This window comes from Panthera pardus, unplaced genomic scaffold (assembly GCF_024362965.1).
Source record: "Panthera pardus isolate Hobbes unplaced genomic scaffold, ASM2436296v1 HiC_scaffold_12, whole genome shotgun sequence".
Taxonomy (NCBI): domain Eukaryota; kingdom Metazoa; phylum Chordata; class Mammalia; order Carnivora; family Felidae; genus Panthera; species Panthera pardus.
This window is the reverse complement of record NW_026526677.1, coordinates 5,271,927-5,287,510: the sequence shown is the minus strand read 5'-3', so window position 1 is coordinate 5,287,510 and position 15,584 is coordinate 5,271,927. Positions and strand designations below refer to the sequence as shown.

Below are 15,584 nucleotides of genomic sequence, written 5' to 3'. Positions count from 1 at the left end.
AAGAAGGTGAGAGAAGTGTGAGCCTTTGTAGGGATTTGGGGGTTTGGGATGACTTCTAATACTCACCTGGCGTAGTCCGGGTACGGCCTCTCGCACGGTGGCCAGTGCAGCAACCGGCGGGCCGAGCTCTAAGTCATCCGGCCAGTGATTGTGAGCCGTGGCCTTTAACCCTTGGCAACGACAGCTGGGCTGTTTTAAAGGGATTAACCTGGCAGCTCTGAGCAGGGGAAGCTGAGGGGTGGAAGCTCGTGCCCACGCCTCTGTGGGGGCAGCGGATGTGGAAAGACCTTCGGATTCACCTCCAAGAGCCTGAGGCACTCCTCCCTCCCCGGTTTTCATCTCCGTTCACATGGCACAACCCCGGGCAGTTGGGAAGCTGATGCCCTCGCTGGAGCCCGAGCCCGAGATACTGACTAGATCGGGTGCGTAGAGAGCGGGGCCACCCCGGTGCCCCAGCAGGATGGCATCTTGCCAAGGAGGCCGGACTGCCCTCCGAGTACAGTGACTCGGTCAGTGACGTAATCGCACGTCCTGTGTGTTCTAAACAATACCCAAGACAATTGCGAAAGAAGCTGGGGCCACCCACCGGAGCTCCCGGCCGAGGAGGGACCAGCAACTTGATTGTATCAGTCCCTTCCTCTGGGCGAGGCTTCTAAATATGTGTGGACACGGCATGTGGCCTAAGCCAAGCTGTCCCCCGTCACCGTGCAGACCAGGCTGCCATCATCAGGGGACTAGAGAATCTGAACACCATGGATAGATGCCCTCATTGACTGGATGGTCACCGGGGGGCCACATTTCAGAGATCGTGGTGTGCAAGACGGCCACCCTCCTCCTTTTCCCTCAACCGGAGGCCACACCCCCAGTCTGCCCATGGCTCTGAGGGGTGAGGAGCCCCATGAAGAGTGGGGGGGGGGGGTTGGAAGTGAACTCCCAGGATGAGGATTTGGGGAAGAGTAAGAGGCAGGTCACGATGCACTAGATATATTCTGTTTACTGATGCCTCCCCTCCAAATTTCTCCAGAAACCCGCCATCATTCAGCTCTGCCCTGCTTTCCTGTATAAACTCGGTTCGGCCCCCTGCTGTCTCTAGACCTCAGTTTCCCCATATGTCGGATGGAGTGGCTAGGTTTAGACTCTGCCGACCACGATCTCCTCCTGGGAGTCTGCGGCTGGATGATAGACATGTCCGGAATGTGCACACCCCCTCCTGTGCCTAGAGCAGACGTGACTAATCACCCCTTGTACTCTTTCCTGTTGATTCCACCTACCCACCGCATCAGAGTCCTTGCCAGTGACACCCTTTAGGGTGACTTCGGCAACTAGCCAGGTCCGGGCTCAAGATCAGATTATGTCAGCTCCCCAGACCAGGTGTGAGTGGCGCTGTTAGAAATCGCTCTGTATTTGGGGGGCCTAATTATAGATCTGATACAAGGGAGTCCTTTCCAACCACAAGAATTCCATCACCAGGCATAGCCAAGCTGAATCAGGAGACCACAGGCAAGGACTTTGGCCCTGAAAACAGCCGGACCAAAGGCCCAGAGGTCCTGCTCAGCCGGGGGTCTGTTGAGACAAAGGCCCAGGAAGACGATCTTTGCACTCCTGGACAGGATCCCCTCACTGAACACCTGGGCAGCGGCAGGACAGAGGGATCGTGGGGGTAGGGCACTGGAGGGGCACAGGGTGTTCACAGAAGGGTGCAGCTTTGGGATCCCAAGGCCCAGCTGACCAGCTGCTCTTTGCTTTTAGTGTAGGGAGGGTAGCGGATTTCATTGAGCTTCTCCAGGCCGGGGTGGGAGAGCAGACAGGCGCGGTGGTGGGAGAAGGTGTCGAAGGAGAACTTGCCGTGATATCTTCCCATCCCGCTGTTCCCTGCATGGGCGTGGAGGGGAGGGGCTGAGGCCGGCAGCCCACCCAGCCTCAGCAGCAGTCTCCTGCCCAAGTGGGAGCCCAGAGCTGGCAAGGAGCTCAGGGAAAGCTGAGCCACTCAAAAAGCCATTGTGCGGATAGGGAAACTGAGGCCTTGAGAGACCCGGGGCCAGGAGCAAGAGAGTGAAGGCGAAACTGGGCCTTCCGGGGATCGGAGTACCAACCCGGGCTTCCCTGGGAGTGGGGGCTGGAGGGTAGAGGAGGGCAGGGCTCACCGACTCCCCCCAGCGGCAGGGACGTCAGAGTCAGGTAGGTGAAGCCCTCATTGCCTCCGAAACTCCCGCTGCTGGTCCGATCCAGTATCTGGTTCACTACCTGGGGGGAGGAGGGGGGCGGCCGGTGGTGGGCTTGTGATCCGGGAAGAGGGCTCGGGCCCTCAACCGTTCCACTGGGAGCAGAGGAGCCCCCTTTATTCCCGTCCTCTGCTGAGACATCTCCCCTCTGAGCCTCTGAGCCCCTTCCACATGGAGGGAGCCCGTGACCGTGAGGGGCGACAGGAAGGGTAGGAAGCACCAGCCATGCACTGGCAGGCATGTCCCTCTGCCTGTCAGGTCCCCCGGAGCTCTGCCCCGTTCCCCCTTCGGGGCCTCTGCTTGCCCACACAGAGCCTTCGTGCACTTTAGGAAGAAGGGGCTCTCTGAGCAGGCCAGATAGAAAAAGACACCCCATCGTCTAGCTGGAGGCTAACCCGGCCAGGGCAGACGGCTGGCCAGCCACACATCTGGCAGGTTTTTGGCCCTGCCCAAGCCCTCCCTGCCAGGAGCCTTGTGCAGGGAACCGTTGGCCAAGTGGTGCTGCCCTAACCCTCCCAGGGTGGGCTGTGATGGGGGGAGGTCACCAGTCTGTACCTTTTTTAAACCCCTTTCTTGTCCCAGCCCCACCCGAGTCCCCACCTGTTTGTTGTTGGAGAAGGCGTACAGGGCCAAGGGCTTCTCCCGACGGTTGATGAAGTCGATGGCCTCGTCCAGGCTCCTCACGTTCACGATGGGCAGGATGGGTCCGAAGATCTCCTCCTGCATCACGGGTTCCGTCTCCTCCACGTCCACCAGCACCGTGGGGGCTGCGGGCACAGGGGGCGGCTCAGCCCTGGGGAGGGGGGCCTCGGGCAGGGCTCAGGGACCTTCTGGGGAAGACAGTGTCCCCACGGCCCCCAGGAAGGACCGTGAGGGGTTCTCCAGCCTGGCCGGGGCTGAGGCGGAGCGCCCAAGTCTCCCAACAGTCTTCCCAGAGCCGGGGTCCAGGCTGGGCGCGGCCAGTGCAGCCGTGGGAGCCTCAGGGCCCAGACTCGTGGCCCAGACTCGCAGCCCAGGTGGGAGCCTCGGGGCCCAGACTCGCGGCCCAGACTGGCGGCCCAGGTGGGAGCCTCGCGGCCCAGACTCACGGCCCAGACTCGTGGCCCAGGCAGGGCCCGCATCATGGACGGGCCTTCCCACGGGGGTCGTGGCAGGACGGCAGGCTCACCGATGTAGCGCTCGCTCTCGTCGCTCTGGCCGCCAATGGCCACGCGGCCACAGCCCAGCAGGCCTCGGAGCCGCTGGAAGTGCTTGTCGCTGATGATGCGGCCCAGGTTCGGGGAGCTCCGGGGGTCCTCGCCGTAGAAGCGGGTGATGGCGCTCTGCAGGGCGGGCAGCAGCCGCTCCTGCGTGTCAGGGCTGCACAGGACGTAGTCGGGGGCCACGCAGGTCTGGCCGGTGTTGAAGTAGCGGAACCAGGTCACGCGGTTGGCCACGGTCTGGGGGTCACAGTCGTCGTCCACGTAGCAGGGGTTCTTGCCCCCCAGCTCCAGCGTGACGGGCGTCAGGTGCTTGGCGGCGGCAGACATGACGATCCTGCCCACCCGAGGGCTCCCTGGGGACACGGGAGTTGACGAGGGTCCAGGCCCCCCCTCTCCTGGCCCATTTGTACCTTGTCGGCTGGCAGGTGCCCCAGGCCTCGCTGCCCCCAGATTCCACCTTCCAAGGCCCAGGGGCTGATCGCCATCTGAGCTGCTCCCCCTCCTGGCCACCACCTCCTCCCTCCGCAGCCTTCCCCCCGGGACACTGGTTGAGGCCACCCTCACCCGTGAAGAAGATGTAGTCGAACTTGTGCTCCAGCAGCCGCCCTGTCTCCTGGGGCCCGCCCAGCACCACGGCGAAGCAGCTCTGTAGGGCGGGACAGGCGGCTCAGGAGATACTGCAGCCCTGGGGACGGCTGGACCCCTCCCAGCTGACAGAGGCGGGGGGTGGGCCACCGGGTGCTGATGTGGGGGGGCCATCCTCACCTGGTCCAGGTACTGGGGCAGGACCTCAGCCAGGACCTTCTCTGTGCTCTTGCTTATTTCTGACGGCTTCAGCACCACACAGTTCCCTGCAGGGACAGAGGTGGAAGACGCTGGGAGAGGCCAGGGCCCCGACAGCCACCCAGGGCAGAGATGCAGGGAACAGGCCAGAGGCCGGGGGCCCTCTTAGGGAAGGGCTGTTGGGCTGGGTGGGGAGGGGGCTCAGGACGCTCTCCTCACCTGCGGCGAGGGCACCCACCAGGGGCACCAGGGTCAGGTTCACGGGATAGTTCCAGGGGCTGATGATGAGCGCCAGGCCGAAGGGCTCCTTCCGGATGAAGGCAGAGCCCATCTGCGTGAGCTGGAGTGCAGGGGTGGGGGGCATAGTGAGGCGCTGCGGGGGGGAGGCACCCCAAAGCCACCCCCAGTGTCCCCGAGGTGCCTGTCAACGGAGTCCTCATGAAGACACAGAGGTCCCGAGGGCATCAGTGGCTCGCCGTGGGACGAGGGTGGGGGAGAGGCCTGTGCTGGAACTGCCTCCGGGCACTGCCCCCGACCGGGCCAGCTGGCTCACCAGGTTCTTGGCCACAGGCTCGTCCTTCATCCAGGTGGGCAGGTTCTTGAGCGCGAGGTCGACCTCGTTCTGGCACATGATGAGCTCGGATATGTCTGCCTCGAAAGCTGCCTGCCGTGGAGGTGGAACTCAGGGATCGGGCCTGGGGCAGGGCGGGGAGGGGATCTGGGGTGTGGGGTCCCCAGGAATCCTCACCCCGGGATGTGGAGATAGTTCCCGAGGAACGGCACGGTGAGCGGTGAGCAGTGTGGACCCCAGGACAGGTGGCCCGGGCTCCAGCTCCCGCTCTGCCGCTTCCCGGGTGTGGGAGTTTGGGCAGGTGTCTTCACCCCCATGCACCTCAGTTTCCCCATGGGGACCACGCCCCACAGGTTTGGGTGAGTTAATGTCATAGAGCACCTATCCCACACTGCACCCCTGGGAAGGGTCTGTGCAACAAACAGGAACGAGTGGGGGGCACAGCCAGCCTTGCCCCCCCCCCCGGCCCCGCCCCCCCTTCCCATCCTTGCCCCTCAGCCCCGCCCCCCCTTCCCATCCTTGCCCCCCGTCCCTGCTCCCCCGGCCCCACCTCCCCTTCCCATCCTTGCCCCCCCATCCCTGCTCCCCCGGCCCTGCCCCCTCACCCCTGCCCCGCCCCCCCTCACCTTGTGCAGGTCCTGTGCCAGCGCCTCGTGCAGGAGCTGCTTGTGTTCCTGCAGGAAGCGGCCCAGGCCCCTGAGCTGCGCCGCCCGGAACTCGGCCGGCCGCGTCCGCCCTGCGCTGAAGGCCTCCCGCAGCCGCCTCAGCGTGTCCGCGAAGGGGTCCATCCTGCAGGGAGGGGGCGGCGTGGGCCGGGGCTCCCCCACCCTCACGGCCAGTCCCCCCGCCCCCGGCCCTGGCCGCAGCCACCAGGGCTCAGGACACTCCCGCAGGCACACACGTGTAGCCCCAGAGGGCCCGGGCTGCCCCCTCGCGCCTCCAATGTGTGTGCCCCACCCACGCTCGCGCCTGGGTCCCCTCCAGCCATGGCACCGGGCCGCAAGCAAAACTGAGAAGCAGGGATTCAACGGATGACACGGAGGGCCCCCTCTGGGCCTAAAGCAGGGACTCTGAGGGTTCTTAACAGAATGCTTGCAGTGGCTCACGGGGAAAGCGAGGCCGGGCGTGCCATCCACAGGTGCCCGCAGCGGAAGGAGGGCCCCGTGTCTGCTCTGGCGAGGTGGTCCTGGAAGGAGGGTCTCGGCGCAAGGAGCAGAGGAACATTCTGGTGGGCGAGCATGCTCGGAAAGGCAGAGGCGGAGGGCCAGGTTGGCAGAGCTGAGACAGCCTGGGGCCTCGAATCCTTCTGGGCCGTAGCCAGACCGCCCAAGGGAACCCCCGCAGGGCTGAGGGTGGGGGGGTTGCGGGGGGCCAGGGAGCAGGGGCGCAGCAGAGGGGGTGCATTCCCTAGACCTAGAGCAAAGGGGGGTTCTGAGCACCCCAACCCAGAGGCTACCTGTGTGCCTCCATGTCTTTCTGTGTCTGTCTGTCCGTGTGCATATTTCTGTCTCTCTGTGTGCCTGTGTGTGTCTGTGTGTACGTCTGTGTGTCTGTCTGTCTGTCCGTGTGGTCTTGGGCTGTCCTCTGTCCTCAGCCGCATCTCGCAGGCCGGAGCCCAGGACCTCAGCGCGTCGGCCGTGGAGGAGATGGGGCTCAGCCTCTCCCCTGGGCACCTGCAGGCCGGCGGCCCCGTCCGTGCCTCCACCACTCCCAGGGCCTCAGGCCGGTCACTCCTTCTCTCCGAGCCTCAGTCTCCTCATCTGGGAAGCGGGAACAGCCCGCCTCTGTGGAGCACACAGCACAGGCCTGGCCGTGCAGCCCTCAGCGCCCGTCGGCGGCCGTGGTTACTATTCTCGGAAGCCATAACACAAGGAAAGCAGCTACTGCCCAGCTCTGTGGGTTGTCCCAGCGGGGGAATTCGGGGCGACGGGAACAGATGCTGCACATACTCCCAGGCGGTCTGCAGATGCCTCCCTCCCCCTGGCGGTGAGGCCGTCACTCCCGGCACTGGCCACTCCCTTCCGTGGGGACAGGGGCTCCGGACCACAGGGTCCAGAGGATACAGTCCACAGTAATTGCTCAGTAAAGACTTGTTCTTGTCACGGGCCAGAAGGGGGCCCCGGTCATGCCCTCCCACAGCCAGGCCCGGTGGTGGGGGGACTGTGTCCCACCTAGACCGCTGCCCCAGACAGCAGAGCCCCATTTCCTTCTGAGCACTTCCCGGAGGAGCGAGGCCTGAGGCATCACCCTCCCTCACCCAGCTTTCCCTGCCTGGGGTTCAAACAGCTCCTGGTCCTATCAGCCCTGCTCTAACTTTGTCCATGGCTCCCTAGTACCTCTCTAGGGTCAAAAGCCTCAGCCCTGAATCGAGGCCCAGAGCGGAGGAGTCTGGGACGAGTTATGGCACCTGGGTGTCCTGACGTCCATCCCGAGATCCTGGCCCCAGCCCATCATACCTTTTCCAGGTGAGGCAGGCAGGGCAGGGGCTCCCTGCCTTTCTCAGCCGTCATTGTCTGTGTCCCCATTGTGCACACCTGGGGTGCCTGGGGACAATCTCAGACTCAGCTTATGGGTGGCCAGATCCCCAGCCCCATCCCCACTGTTGCCCAGTAAGTGAGGAAACAGACAGCTGGGTGGGGGGTGAGGTCAGCAGCAAGGCCAGGGGTGGGGCTGGAGCTGACCAACTGGTTCCTGCTTCTCATCCAAGGTGCCTCCCTGCCGTGCCTTCCCTGCTGCAAGGGAGCAAGGCCTCAGGGGTGGCTGACAAGAAACTCCCGGCTGCTTGTCAGGGAGGCTTTGGCCGGGCCCGGGCCATGTAGGTGACTGTCGGCCCTTCGGGACCTCACAGTCTAAACACAGAAGAGCAGGGGCGCCTGGGTGGCCCCAGTCGGTGGCCCAGATCTTGCTCTCACGGTTTGTGAGTTCGAACACCCGCATCGGGCTCTGTGCTGACAGCTCGGAGCCTGGAGCCTGCTTCGGGTTCTGGGTCTCCCCTTCTCTCTCTGCCCCTCCCTTGCTCGCGCTCTCCGTCTCTCTCTCTCTCTCTCTCTCTCTCTCAAAAATGAACATTAAAAAAAATCACAGAACGGTGACACTGAAAGCAATTCCCCAGCGTGCAAGGGTGTGCCACAGGCTCCAAGAGGCCGGCGACAGACCCCGACAGACCCCACCAGCGGGAGCCAGCTGCCGCGGGGAAGGGGCAGGGGCGGAGGCTCTCGGGGGGCACGCGTTCTGGGCCGAGGGACGCGCGTGTGCCCGGGGTTTGAGAAACAAGACACAGCTGGGCAGGGCCCTGCAATTTATCCCGCGGCCAGTGGGCACGTCACAGAACACAGGCTACATGGGGAACACAGCCGGTGCCCCGGAGCTGAGTGCTTGGTGTGCGACGTCTCTTTTGAGCCTCGCGGGTTTCGTTACTGCCCCGTTGGAAGGATGAGGAAACCGGGGCTCCGAGAGGCGACCCGATTTGCCCTCCTCGAGGCTGCTGTGTGGCGGCTTCGGTCCCAGTCTGTGTGGCCCTAGCCCCTCACCCCACCGGCACCGAGACCCTGCACCAAGGTGCACCCTGGGCTTTTTTATTGACTTCCTAGCATCTCTCCGCCTCTCGCAGATGTTCCGTAGTCAGCTTGCGATACTTCCAGAAGCAGAAAGAAATGCCAGTAAGTGTCGCTTTTACAACCCTATATCAAAGACAGCTCTGGCCTTGCCTCCCAAGGAGCTCCCCCCTTTTCGTCTCCCGACTCCCCAGCCATCCCCATCCCAGCCCCGGTGACACCTGGCTGGTCCCAGTCTGTCCACATGCTGCCTCCTCCCCCAGCCTGGGAGCTCCTCCGGGAAGGATGGGATCTGTCCCCCCACCCCCGCCCCACCCCCGGGGCCAGACCAGCACAGGCCCCTCCGAGGGTGTTCCCGGGAGCCTGCCTGTCCCGGAGGGGCTGGGGGGGGGGGGGGAGTGAGATCCAGTCAGAAGGCACAGCCGGAGCAGGGCAGTGACACCTGCCTGAGCTGAGCCCGCTCCCGACCCCTGGCCCTGCGGCCCCACATTTCACTCCCTCGCGCTGCGGGCTCCCGACCGCAGGGCCCCACGTACCCCAGTGTGGGCTCCGACCCTGGATCCTTCGCTGCACCTTTGCCCTCTTTGCCTGACATTCTGCCTCCAGGTGTGCTGATTCTGCTCCTCGGCCCGGTCTCACCCCTGCTTCTGCCGTCTGCCAATCCTCCCAGGAGACCCAGCAGCCTGTCGGCTTCTACCAGACTCCTGTGCCCAAGCCCTGCAGTGGAGCGGCTGTGGGGGAGACCTAGCAGAAGCTGCCTCTTAATTCATAGACCTACACCCCTCCCCAGGCTGGGCTGGGAGTTGGCTGCATTTGTTTAGAGAACAGGTCTGGCAACTCCGGGCCACTCTGAGTGTGCTGGCAGGGGCTGGCAGGGAGTTGGTGAGAAGGAGACAAATCTCCCAGGGGGGCTTTAGGATGAAAAGATCAGTGGGACCCTGGTGGGAAATGCTGCCTCCTCCAGGAAGCCCTCAGCCAGCAGGGTTTTATGGCCCACCCAGGTCCCTGCACACACACCCCAACCTCATGCCATTGAGCCCCTTTATTTCCCCTCTCCTAATGTGTCTGACTGGCATCCTCAGGGCAGAGGAAGGGGCTGTGAGCAGAGAGAGCCTGGACTGGGGGTGAGAGGGACACCTGTAGAGCTGCGGGTGGTTACCTCGTTCTTTTGTTCACTTACTCTCTTATTCACTGTGGGACCCTGGGTAAGTTACTTAACCTCTCTGAGCCTCTCCAGGTCGCAAGAGTGCTTGTCATGGTCCTTGAGAGGATCACACGGGAAGATTAGACCAAGACCACCCACGGCGGAGGGCTGCGGAGAGCGGTTCCAGGCAGAGCGTGTGAGAACCCACCGTGTGCCCTGAGATCATCCCCTGGCTCTGATTGGAGTCAGCCAAGCAGGAGCCACAGCCTGCCACAAACCCCAGGCCCGAGTCTGGGCCCGAGCCTCGGATGTCAGTGCTGTTATGACCCCGGGAAGGGGACCTGTGACTGGCGAGCCTCACTGTAGAGCGGAGGGGGAGCGTGGCAGCTGAGGACGCCCACTGACCCCAAACCATTGGCTCATGCCTTCGGGTGGGTGAATTGTATCTTAATGAAGCTGTTAAAATAAAACAAAACAAAAGCAAGCAAACCTGAACCATGAAGGCTGAACAGCTCATAAGCGAATAACAAAACGCTCCACCCCAACAGCAGTTGGCAAAACGTAAGATAAAACCTTCGTAAGACACCTTTGCCGCCCCATGTTGTCAGTTTCCTGCGGCTGTTCTAACAAATGGCCACAAACACAGTGGCTGCGGGCAACAGAAATTTATTGTCTCACCGTTCTGGAGGCCAGAAGGCCCAAATCAGGGCCATGCTTCCCCCGGGGTTCTAGAAAGAGTCCTTTCCCGCCTCCCCCGGTTTCTGTGGCTTCCCACATCCCTGGGCTTGTGGCCACGTACCTCCTACCTTCGTGGGGTCTTCTCAGTGTTGAATCTCTCCCTGCCTCTCTCTTACTGGGACACTTGTGATTGAGTTCGGGGTCCATCAGACATTCTAGGATGGTTTCCTCCTCTCAAGATCCTTATCTTAATCACATATGCAAGGTTTTTTTTTAATTTTTAAAAAATGTGTATTTATTTTTGAGACAGAGAGAGACAGAGCATGAACAGGGGAGGGTCAGAGAGAGAGGGAGACACAGAATCCGAAGCAGGCTCCAGGCTCCGAGGCGTCAGCACAGAGCCCGATGTGGGGCTCGAACTCATGGACCGTGAGATCATGGCCTGAGCTGAAGTCAGACGCTTAACGGACTGAGCCACCCAGGCGCCCCTGCAAAGATATTTTTTTAACTTTATTTACTTATTTTGGGAGTGAGGAGGGGCAGAAAGAGAGAGAATGAGAATGTGTTGGGCACAGAGCCCAACGTGAGGCTCAATCCCACGAACTGTGAGCTCATGACCTGAGCTGAAATCAAGAGTTGGGTGCTCAACTCACTGAGCCGCCCAGGCACCCTCAAAGCCACTTTTTTTAAAGTAACGTCTCACTCACAGAGGAGGTGGACACGTCTTTGGGAGCCATTGTCAGCCTCCCGTAGGAAGCAAAAGCCACTTGCTTTATCATCCTGGAAAATAATGGATCATGACTCCCAGGAAAACGTATTGAAATCATCAACAAATATTTGCTGAGCATTTAAGGAGAGAGCCTCACACGGGACCTGGCTTTGAACTAGCCCTGCACAGGGCAGTAGTCTCCAAGTTGGAGAGGGACACTAGACGGAACAGTGTTGGGCAGCCAGAGGCTGTGCCGGCCAGGGGCACCTCTCTGATGAAGCCGTATCTGAGCTGACCCCTCAGTGAGATAAGCCGGGCCCTCGGACACCTGCAGCTGGGAGGGAAGAGTGTCCGTTCCAGGCAGACGGACGCAAGCATAAACATCTGAGGACAAGAGGAGGATCAACGTGGCTGTGCATCAGTGAGACCGAGCAGAGGGAAGGCAGGGGACATGGAAGGAGCACCTTGGAGCCGGTGCATCCACCGAGGGATGCCATCACCCCCAGCTGACAGCCACCACCCTAGATGATTCTTTCAAGGAGTTCTGCGGCCACGGGGAAGCCAAGAATGGGTGATGGCTGAGGGGTGGGATGGGTTGAGAGTGGGGAGATCCAGGGGCACATACAGGGATGGTCCAGGTGGGGAAGGTAGAAGGGACAGAGCACGTGGTTGTGGGGTGAGGGCTGGCAGAGTCGGGGGTGGAGAATGAGGGGCGGATTTCCTCTGGACTTTTCTGTGCTTCCCGTCACGTGACATCGGCCGGAGTGGGGGAGCTAGGAGGTCGGGTGTGACGACCCTGAGGACAGAACAGCAGCTCTGGTTGAGGCCTCTGAGGTTTGGCCCTGACCTTCCTTCCATTGAGATCTGACAGCCTCCTGTGGCCCGAATTGCAACCTTTCAAAATCAATATGGTGGACGTTTAGAGAGTGCCCCCTTTTTGGCGATTCCAGGCATTGCTGTGAGTAACACTGGGTGTATCTCTTTGTAAAGTTTCTCTGGGTGTGTATCTGGGAGTAAGGGTTGTAGATGGTATGTGCATCTTCGACTAGCCCAGGTATTGCTACACATGACCTAGATGTTGCCTCCAAAGAGAGTGACTGATGGAAATTCCCCTAACACTGTACCCAAGTTCCCCTTGCCCCCTCTCCTCTCCAACAGTTGGCATTTTGCTTTTGGCCAATGAGTGCAGTGGGGTTGAATGGTGCCCTCCCCACCCCCAAAACACGTATGTCCGTGCCCTAACCTTGGGAGTCTGTGAATGTAGCCTTATGTGGAAAAGGGGTCTTTACCGATGGAATTAAGTTAAGGGTCTCAAGAGAAGACCACCCCGGATTGTCCAAGGGAGCCCTAAATCCGATGACACGTCCCCGTAAGAGGAAGAAAGAGATTTGAAATAGAAGAGGAGGAGGCCATACGACCAAGAGGCAGAGATTGGGGTGATGCAGCCATGAGCCAAGGAGCGCCTGGAGCCCCAAAGTTGGAAGAGGTAAGGAAGGACCCTCCCCCTAGAGACGGTGCAGGGAGCGTGGTCCTGGCACAGCTGGATTTCAGATTTCTGACCTCCAGAGCTGTGAGAGAATGAATATCTGGTTTCTAAGCTTCCGAGTTTGTGTAATTGGTTATACCGGTTCTAGGAAACTGACACAATGGGCATGGTTTTCTGTTGTGTTACTTTTCTTATGTCTTACTGGCTTGTAGGATTCTGAATATTCACGGTAATAATCGTTCGCTGCGTACCTAGTTTTTTTTAATTAACGAACGTCATTTTCTAGAACAGTTCACAGCAAAACTGAGCGAGAAATACACACGGTTCCCATCCATCCCTTTGTCCCCCCCTCCACGCACTCAACACAATTTCACTCTGCTTTCTTCTTGCTTACGTGGTTTCTGAGAGGTCAGATATGATTCTTATGTTTGTCCTTGTTTGTAGGTCAGATATAGATAAGGTTTCCCCTCTCGGATTTCTTCCAAGATGTTTGTTTTCTCTTCGATTTTCTTAAGTTTAAATGTAATGTGCCTAGATGTAACTGTTTATTATTATTATTATTATTATTTTGCATTTATCTTGCTTGGTGTTCTCTGGGACTCCTGGATCTGTGGTTTGGTGTCTGGTGTTAATTTGGGGGAAACTCTCAGCCATCACTGCTTCAAACATTGCCTCTGTTCCATTTCTCTTTTGGTTAGGGTTTTCCTATTACATGTATGCTATGCCTTTTGTTATTGTCACACAATTCTGGGACAGCCTGTACTTTTTTTTTTTTTCTCTCTCAATCTGTTTTTCTCTTTGCTCTTCCATTATGGAAGTTTCTAGTGTCATATCTTCAAGCTCAGAAATTCTATCCTCAGCCGTGTCCAGGCTACTAGTGAGCCCATCAAAGGCATCCTTCGTTTCTGTTCCGGTGTTTTGGATCTCCAGCGTTTCATTGCGATTCTTCCTCCAAATGTCCATCGCTCTGCTTCCGTTGTCTATCCGTTACCTCGTGTTGTCTGCCTTTGCCATTAATGTGCTTGGCACGTTAGTCATAGGTCTTTTTTAATTCCTGGGCTGATGATTCCAACGTCCTTGTCGTACGTGGCTCTGGTTCTGATGCTTGTTCGGTCTCTTGAGACTGTTTTTGTCTTTTAGTATGGTTTGAAATCTTGTTTTATATTCAATTTTTCAAGATGTAAATCCAAGTTAGTTAACATATAGTGTAATAATGATTTCAGGAATAGAATCCAATGATTCATCCCCTACATATAACACCCCGTGCTCATCCCATCAAGTGTCCTCCTTACTGACCCTTGCCCATTTAGCCCATCCCCCACCCAATACCCCTCGAGCAACCCTCAGTTTGTTCTGTGTACTTAAGAGTCTCTTCTGATTTGTCTCCTCTCTGTTTCTGTCTTATTTTTGCTTCCCTTCCCTTATGTTGGTCTGTTTTGTATCTTAGATTCCGCATATGAGTGAAATCATATATTTGCCTTTCTCTGACTGATTTATTTCGCTTAGCATGATACACTCTAGTTCCACCCATGTTGTTGCAAATGGCAAGATTTCATTCTTTCTGATTGCCAAGTTATATTCCATTGTGTATATATCCCACATCTTTTTTAGCCATTCGTCCATCGATGGACATTGGGGCTCTTGCCGTACTTTGGCTATTGTTGATGGTGCTGCTATAGACATTGGGTGCAGGTGCCCCTTCGAATCAGTAGTTTTGCATCCTTTGGATAAATTCCTAGTGGTGCAATTGCTGGGTCGTAAGGTAGTTCTATTTTTAATTTTTTGAGGAACCTCCATACTGTTTTCCAGAGTGGCTGCATCAGCTTGCATTCCCACCAACAACGCAAAAGAGACCCACTTTCTCTGCATCCTCGCCAACATCTGTTGTTGCCTGAGTTGTTAATGTGAGCCATTCTGACAGATGTGAGGTGGTATCTCATTGTGGTTTTGATTTGTCTTTCCCTGATGATGAGTGATGTGGAGCATTTTTTCATGTGTCTATTAGCCATCTGGATGTCTTCTTTGGAAAAGTGTCTCTTCATCCCATTTCTTCACTGGATTATTTGTTTTTTGGGCGTTGAGTTTGATAAGTTCTCTATAGATTTTGGTTACCAACTCTTTATCTGATATGTCATTTGCACTTATCTTCTCCCATTCCGTCGGTTGCCATTTAGATTTGCTGATTGTTTCCTTCGCTGTGCGGAAGCTTTTTATCTTGATGAGGTCCCCATAGTTCATTTTTGCTTTTGTTTCCCTTGCCTCTGGAGACGTGTGGAGTAAGAAGTTGCTGTGGCCAAGATCAAAGAGGTTTTTGCCTGCTTTCTCCTCGAGGATTTTGATGGCTTCCTGTCTTACATTTAGGTCTTTCATCCATTTTGAGTTTATTTTTGTGTCTGGTGTAAGAAAGTGGTCCAGATTCATTCTTCTGCACGTCGCTGTCCAGTTTTCCCAGCACCACTTGCTGAAGAGACCGCCTTTATTCCATTGGATATTCCTTCCTGGTTTGTCAAAGATTAGTTGGCCATGTGTTTGTGGGTCCATTTCTGGGTTCTCTGTTCTGTTCCATGGATCTGAGTGTCTGTTTTTGTGCCAGTACCATACTGTCTTGATTACAGCTTTGTAATACATCTTGAAGTCCGGAATTGTGATGCCTCCAGCTTTGGTTTCCTTTTTTACGGTTGTTTTGTCTATTCTGGATCTTTTCTGGTTCCATATAAATTTTAAGATTGTTTATTCTAGCTCTGTGAAGAATGCTGGTGTTATTTTTATAGGGATTGCATTGAATATGTAGATTGCTTTGGGTAGGATCGACATTTTCACAATATTTGTTCTTCTAATCCATGAGCGTGGAACGTTTTTCCATGTTTTTGTGTCTTCTTCAATTTCTTCCTAAGCTTTCTATAGTTTTCAGTGTATAGATTTTTCGCTTCGTTGGTTAGGTTTATTCCTAGGTATTTTATGGGTTTTGGTGCAACTGTAAATGGGATCAGTTCTTTGATTTCTCCTTCTGCAGTGTATAGAAATGCAACCCATTTCTGTACATTGATTTTATATCTTGTGACTTTGCTGAATTCATGGATCAGTTCCAGCCATTTTTTGGTGGTGTCTTCTGGGTTTTCCACATAGAGTATCACATCATCTGCAAATAGTGAAAGTTTGACTTCCTCCTGGCTGATCTGGGTGCCTTTTATTTCTTTGTGTTGTCTGATTGCTGAGGCTAGGACTTCCAACACTA

The 15,584-nt window shown here is 57.2% G+C and overlaps 1 protein-coding gene across 1 annotated transcript; it reads right to left on the bottom strand.

Moving 5' to 3' along the window:
* Positions 1–1,616: 1,616 nt before the first annotated feature.
* Positions 1,617–9,091, bottom strand: ALDH3B2 (aldehyde dehydrogenase 3 family member B2). Its single transcript, XM_053899386.1, is given in 10 exon segments — positions 1,617–1,872; positions 2,145–2,244; positions 2,823–2,989; positions 3,391–3,777; positions 3,989–4,070; positions 4,190–4,275; positions 4,427–4,547; positions 4,761–4,925; positions 5,405–5,567; positions 8,869–9,091. Coding segments are annotated over 10 exon segments (1,515 nt in total). The 5' UTR covers positions 8,928–9,091; the 3' UTR covers positions 1,617–1,687.
* Between the last annotated feature and the right edge of the window lie 6,493 nt (positions 9,092–15,584).